Below are 7,447 nucleotides of genomic sequence, written 5' to 3' on the forward strand. Positions count from 1 at the left end.
AGGTAAGCTTTTATAGTTAGTGAACTCTGCTTCTTTAAGCTTCACCCATTGTTTTCTATAGAAAAGCAGTGACTGGTAGAATGGGAGTCTCTGGAACAGCTGCACATGAGGCAGTGCCCAACAGATCAAAGCCAACTGTGTCTGGAGATTGGTGAATGGCTGAATGCAAATGAATGTTGTAAATGAATGTGGGTGAATCTGTTGATTTCACGCTCAGTGCCAAAGTTTCCTAAGATTCCTCTGTAATTAACAGGTGTAGGATGTGACTTCAGAGACCGGATCTTAATAATCTACCATTTGCTGAAACTCTTGTTACTATAATGTTGCCCTTGTGTTTGAGTCTCTCAGACCCTTCTGTAGACAACCCATGAGGGTGGACCACTTGTTCAAGATTTGAACATTTAATATTTTTCCTTTCTTTGTCTGTTGTTCCTAAGAGATGAATTATTTATTTTAATGAATCATGGTCCGTGCTGAAGAATGCATCAGAGCAGTGACAGTGGGTCACTGCCTGAGGAGGTGCAGGATTAAAGTAGACACACTGAGGGGTGTGGTGCATGTTTAAAATGTAGAAACCCCTGGGTCTAGAGCAGGAGTACACTCTGTTATTCATCATGAAAGTTTGAGATCACAAAATATTGGAAATTATTTTAAAATCAATCTGTGTCTATTCAACAAACTCATTCGGCTTGTTTCATGACTGATGTCCACAGAAAGTTCAGGAAGAAGAAAAGCTGACACAGCGACTGAGTCTGAGATTATAATGGAAATATAAATATACTTCACCACCCATTAAACCCATGAATTAAACAGGAGAGCAAACTAAACCAGTGAATCTGAGGATCTTCTGACTCTGGCTCCTGAACAGGGAACACAACCTGGCTTCAGTCTTCGTTTCTGAAAAGAGAACAATGAGGGTCAGCAATGGTGCTGCAGCTTTCCAATAAAAACCAACCAACCAAAGACTGACTGACCTCAGTAGTTGGTGCAGATGAAGTTGAGCTGCTGGTTCTGTGTCAGACTGACCCACTTCTGTTCTCCACTCGATTCCACCGCTCCAGATCTCTCTCCAGAACCACAGTGTTCTCCCCCAGTCCCGTTCCCTGGAGCCCAGTTCTGGTAGCAGATGGACTCTCCACTGACCCAGAACCAGAAGCTGAGGGTGCAGGTGTGACGTAGCCCCAGCCAAACGTGATCAGTGGAGGCTTTCTGAGCCACCTCCATCACCCAGGACTGGACCTCCCCAGAGTGAACTGAGACCAGATCCACATGGTGCTCCCTGCAGTATCTCAGAGCGTCTTTCCAGGTCAGAGTCAGATTCACCAACACCACTTTATCTGGAGACAACAGGACAGAGGTCAGTGAGAAACATGGAGCAGTTTAACACAGCATTTAATGAGTTTAAATCTGTTAAGTGTAATTTATAATTCGTCAGCTAATAGCTGAATCAGTGAATCATGACTCACTCTCTCGACAGACGAAGCGGAGCTTGTTGTCACAGGTCAGATTAGTCCACTGACCGTCCTCAGTCACTACGGCACACTGCTGCTGCCCATTTGTACCATAATAATCTGGTCCAGACCTCCAGTATCTAAGTGAGGAGTTACTCTGATCTGACCACTGCCAGGAGTCATTGAACAGACCGATCCAGACATCATCATTGTTTTGAGATAAACCCCAGATCTTTTGGTTCTCTGTCTGGTTCCTCAGAGTGACCAGATCTGTGTAGTGTTCTCTGCAGTAGCTCTGAGCATCAGGCCAGGTCTTTGTCTCATTCATAAATATATATCTGTGAGTGCTGTTCTTTTCTGAAACATTAATTTAGTCAGAATTTATAATTTTCCAGATCCATTTCTTGAAGAGATTATTCTTTACATTAATCTGAATCTGGGAGTTCTTACCGTCATAACACACAAAAGGGTGTAGTTTATCACATCTGTCATCATTCCATTTTCCAAGATTTTTCCACATTGTGACACAGTACTCTATCCCTCCAGAGTTGTCTGGTTGTCCACTGTACCAGTTCCTGTACTCCTCTCCCTCACTGTAGAGACCTTCATCAGCCAGAGACCACAGCCATCTCCCAGTGTTCCCTCTGTTTAGACCGATCCACACTGAGCTGGTAGTTTTATCTTTGAGAGTCGTGTTCAGGTTCTTCATCTCCTCCATGTTGTTGATGGTGGCCAGATCAGTGTAGTTCTGTCTGCAGTAGCTCTGAGCTTCAGTCCAGGTTTTAGCTTCATTCACAAAAACGTACCGATACGAAGTGTATGCAGATACCCCACACACAGCTGTGGAGAACACGAGAAGGACTGATTTGTAGAGATCATTTACAGATATTTATTGGTGGATGTGTTAAACTCAGAACCAGTTCTAACACTGGATCAGTTCAGAAACTAGTGGCTAATCTCCAAGTAGATGCCCAGGCAGCAACATGTTCTAGGAGCCGAACTTAACCAACACCTAAACGTCTCTTAATGTGGAAATAATAATCAATACTTTATTTGATACAAATACAGCAGAAATGGCATAAAGTACCATATAGTTTTAGTCTCAACAATTAACCCTTAGACATTCACTCACTCACTTATTCACTCCCTCTCTCTCTCTAACACACACACACACACACACACACTGACCTGATAACTGGAAGATGATGGAAACCCACTTCAGATCCATTTCTAAAAGTAAATGCATGTCTTTATTTACATTTTCCTGAACATCAAAGTGTAAATGTATATTTCACACAGAGAAATAATGTGATTGTTATAAAGTTAATAAACGATGCACATAAAGTAATGTTAGTTGAAATATTTTTCCTGTTTTAGGTTGAAGGCATGTTTCTCTGGTTCTGGACTCGTCTTGGTCTCAGTAGAACTTCTATATTCCACACTTCTTCAGAAAATATCTAGAACGTCTTTATCATCTCAGAGTAATTGAGGGACGTTAACCCACAGAATCCAAAGATATGTTTCAGTGGATTTTGTTCCATTAAACGGGAGAATATTTAAATGTAATTTCTATAATTGAACCAGACTATTGCTATAATAACAAACACAACTCCATTGGACCTTAGTGATCATACATTATAATTACTCAGGTATTATCTAGAACCTGCTTAGGATCTCGGTGTAGTTCAGTGATATTCCTCAGAGTGATTCTCCAGTTCTTTTGGAGTGTGTACCTCACAGTAACTGGGTCACTATGTAGAACTTTCTCTTTATCCAGTGTCCACTATGAAAACTAACCCCAGCAGAAGACTGGAGCAGCTTCTTTAGCTCTGAGTTAATGTTAATGAAACATGAATCCTACCTCGGTGTTGGTTCTGTTCTGTCTTCTCTTTATTGGCTCGTTTCAGCTGCTGCGTGTTTGTGGGTTTTACGGATGTGGTGAAATCACACTCCTCTATGTCCACCTCACTCTGCTTCTCTGTGCCGACTGATCCTGTCTCTCATTGTCCTCTCAGTACATCTCTTTACAATTCAAATCCTCTTATCTCCATCATCTACCACACCTATCTTATATCACATTGTTCATGAAGTCAACAACAACAGTCCTCTTTCACAGAACTCACTTTGCATGAGCTGCCTGTCTCTGTCCTCATTCTACTCACTGTGTCCAAATGTTCATAGACACTGATCTGAATTCAGACACTACAATAGCGCCTAGTTTGTACAAATCTCAAAGAAAATCCACCCTGCATTTACCCAAGGAACAGTGGAACCGTGTTCTCTGGAGCAATGGGTGAGGTGGGGGCAGCAGATCTAATCTTACAGCAAGTCATACCCTTCACTCATGGGCTGCCAGCTGCCATCAAATCCTCACAGATGAAACCTCAGATATCAAGAAGTAGTCTAAAATATAACAGTTGTTTATTAATAATATTAAAATATAATGTATTTGGTAATATCAGACCTCTAATAGAGTTCTCTGTCATCACTAAGTCTTTGTGTCTCAGCTGTAAAACAGGTTTGGCTTCTCTTATACAATGCAATACTGTGATCTGGAGGCCCTGGGGAGAGTGTGCTTGTTTTGCATGTGTTACTGTGAGTCACAGTCAAACAATGAGGCTATGGTTAGAATTTTAATGAAAAAAAATAAACAAATTCCTTGTTTAGTATCACTCCGACTGCACCGGACTCCTTTTTTTTGGGGGGGGGGGGGGGTGGTACTGTCACGCCTGTCTTTGTGGACGTCTCGCTTCGTCCCTCAGTTCAGGACGCATTACCACTTGAGTCGGTGAATGACTCTGGGGACTTCACTTCCCATGGTTCAACTGATGGTGACATGACTCCATCAACCAATAGGAACTCTTTCGTGCGCTCCGGGTCACCTGAGTTTTAATTCAAAGCTGTTCTGTATTTATCATACTCACTCACTTACTATATAAGCCCAGGCTGTTGCATCTACTGTTTGCGAAGTATTGCTAACCTTTTGTTACATACCGAGCAACCTTATTTATGAAAGCCAACCCATGTATGACCCTTTCTTACGTTCCTCTTGACTCTGTGTTTTTGGATCCGGACCGCTATTGTTTATTACATTGTGTTTTTGACCTCAGCCTGTACCTGACTATTCTTTGGATTGTTCCTTTTGCTGTGTCTGCCATCTCTTTACGGTGTGCTTTTCACGTCTCTGAAGTAAATCTCTTCCTGCTAAAAACCCGCGAGCATCTCTCTTGTTTACCAAGCCTGACATTCAGTGCATGTCCACATATATATGAGGATTTAAAAGCCACCAACTTTTGTGTCCAATCACAGCGCTGGACCCGAGTAATTGTAACTGAGCAAAATACTAAAGGCTTAGATGGAAATAACAATTAAATCATTCATGAAAAATCTACTTACACACTATTTATTTATACAGTAAAGTGAGGAGAAACACCCGACTCAGTCCACTGCCCTCAGCCAATCAGCAGCATGTTAAGTTCTGCTGGAGGAAGGACCTTCGACCAATCACGTGGTTGTTGTTAGGCAGAATTACCAAGTTACTTTAGAGCAAGGGGATCTTTTCTTCAGTCCAAATCTGTGTTTAATAAACATGACTAACTCAGTAGTTAAGGTGCTGGTTTGAAATCAGTCTGAAAAACTCACTCCTTCACTCACACACTCACTCACTTGTGTTTAGCAGGCTGAAGATTATCCATAGGGGTGTGCTGTAAGCACTCCATTAGTTTGTTGTGCTTTATAAAAATGCTTTTTCAGCTGTCACTCAAACATTTTCAAACATCCACTGAATCTCATTCACTCACTAACTCCTGTTTAGCAAGATGTAGAGTCACCATAAGGGGGTGCTGTTAGAACTCCAGTAGCTGCTTGTCCTCCAAAGTCCAATCAGTGTTTCCTTGCTTTCTCAGTTATTGATACATTTAATCATGAAATAAATAAATGAATATTAATTACAGGGGAATCTTATGAAACTCTGGCACTGAGTGTGAAATCAACAGATTCACCCACATTCATTGCTATTCATCCATTCACCCATCTCCAGACACAGTTGGCTTTGACCTGGTGGTCTCAGCCTCATGTGCAGCTTCTCCAGAGACTCCCATTCTACCAGTCACTGCTTTTCTATAGAAAACAATGGGTGAAACTTAAAGAAGTAGAGCTCACTAACTATAAGTGAAGTTATGTAATAACATCATTTTGGGAGTAGGACCACGCCCAAGCTCTTCCTCTCAGCCCTGTATATAACCTGCAAATTCATGTCATTTCCGCATTGGGCTAACTTGCCTCATTTAGTTCAGGAGATGGATCTTGACTCGACGACTTCACGATGTCAGCCCTCTCCTCTGCGCTGGGTCATTCCTGCTGATCCCCATATTCGGAGCCGTGTTCGGCCTTTATGAAGCCCACTGAGCCTCCTGTTTTAAACTTGCTCCCACTTCCACCCCGTCTCCACCCTTTTCTCATATTCATTTATCCAACAGGGGGGTCCGGCTTCATACACATTCCTCATTTCAGCCTCTAACAGTGTAGTCCATAGTAGCAAAAAGCTGTCCTTACCTTTGGATATTGTGGACATTTTGACATTTATTTAGTTCTGCTGGACATAACCAGGTGGTCACTACTGTGTCTGCACTGGTAAATGAACATATGCAAATGATCTCAGAGCAGAGCAGCTGCTGATAACATCAGGGTCTAATTTTCATAAACTACTTCCTCTGCTTTCACAGAGTCACGTTAGATTTTATCACAACACGAGCATCCAATGTTTATCTGAAAAAAAAACTATTAAAACACTACACCTTTAATGGAAAATAAATAAAGGCTATATTTTATTTATTGAGCACTAACACTGGTGCTGGAGAGACATCGGGACCCTAAGAGGTACATTTTATAAACAGTTGACAGTAGTGACTGACGTGTGGTGAGTGAAGTTCATGTAAAGTGTACAATGGAGTTGTGTTTGTTATTATAGCAATAGTCTGGTTCAATTATAGAAATTACATTTAAATATTCTCCCGTTTAATGGAACAAAATCCACTGAAACATATCTTTGGATTCTGTGGGTTAACGTCCCTCAATTACTCTGAGATGATAAAGACGTTCTAGATATTTTCTGAAGAAGTGTGGAATATAGAAGTTCTACTGAGACCAAGACGAGTCCAGAACCAGAGAAACATGCCTTCAACCTAAAACAGGAAAAATATTTCAGCTAACATTACTTTATGTGCATCGTTTATTAACTTTATAACAATCACATTATTTCTCTGTGTGAAATATACATTTACACTTTGATGTTCAGGAAAATGTAAATAAAGACATGTATTTACTTTTAGAAATGGATCTGAAGTGGGTTACCATCATCTTCCAGTTATCAGGTCAGTGTGTATGTGTGAGTGTGTGTGTGTGTGTGTTAGAGAGAGAGAGGGAGTGAATGAGTGAGTGAGTGAATATCTAAGGGTTAATTGTTGAGACTAAAACTATATGGTACTTTATGCCATTTCTGCTGTATTTGTATCAAATAAAGTATTGATTATTATTTCCACATTAAGAGACGTTTAGGTGTTGGTTAAGTTCGGCTCCTAGAACATGTTGCTGCCTGGGCGTCTACTTGGAGATTAGCCACTAGTTTCTGAACTGATCCAGTGTTAGAACTGGTTCTGAGTTTAACACATCCACCAATAAATATCTGTAAATGATCTCTACAAATCAGTCCTTCTCGTGTTCTCCACAGCAGTGTGTGGGGTATCTGCATACACTTCGTATCGTTATGGCTCGATGAAGCCAACAAGACCACATCATCTGCAAAAAGCAGACATGGAATCCTGAGACCACCAAACCGGACACCCTCCGCCACTTGGCTACGCCGAGAAATTCTTTCCATAAAAACAGAACCGTTGACAACGGGCAGCCCTGACGGAGTCCAACTCCGACTGGAAACCAGTCGGACTTACTGCCAGCCATACGAACCAGACTCCTGCTCTGTTTGTACAGGGACTAGA

The 7,447-nt window shown here is 41.5% G+C and overlaps 1 protein-coding gene across 1 annotated transcript; it reads right to left on the reverse strand.

The window, feature by feature from the left end:
• Positions 1 to 975: 975 nt before the first annotated feature.
• LOC136678832 (snaclec A8-like) lies at positions 976 to 2,679 on the reverse strand. Its single transcript, XM_066656986.1, has 3 exons — positions 2,640 to 2,679; positions 2,055 to 2,291; positions 976 to 1,337 (listed from the first exon to the last, which is right to left on the reverse strand). Exons 1-3 carry the CDS (start codon positions 2,677 to 2,679, stop codon positions 976 to 978), a joined length of 639 nt encoding a protein of 212 aa, XP_066513083.1.
• Between the last annotated feature and the right edge of the window lie 4,768 nt (positions 2,680 to 7,447).

This window comes from Hoplias malabaricus, chromosome 2, assembly GCF_029633855.1.
Source record: "Hoplias malabaricus isolate fHopMal1 chromosome 2, fHopMal1.hap1, whole genome shotgun sequence".
Lineage (NCBI taxonomy): Eukaryota > Metazoa > Chordata > Actinopteri > Characiformes > Erythrinidae > Hoplias > Hoplias malabaricus.

Bases quoted from the DNA above. Each gene is read 5' to 3' on its own strand.
- LOC136678832 (XM_066656986.1), bottom strand. From the start codon at position 2,679: ATGGATCTGAAGTGGGTTTCCATCATCTTCCAGTTATCAG. The intron at 2,292-2,639 runs GTCAGTGTGTGT...TGTTCTCCACAG, and splicing joins CATCATCTTCCAGTTATCAG to CTGTGTGTGGGGTATCTGCA. The intron at 1,338-2,054 runs GTCTCTACAGTG...TGTTGTCTCCAG, and splicing joins GTGGTCTCTGGCTGATGAAG to ATAAAGTGGTGTTGGTGAAT.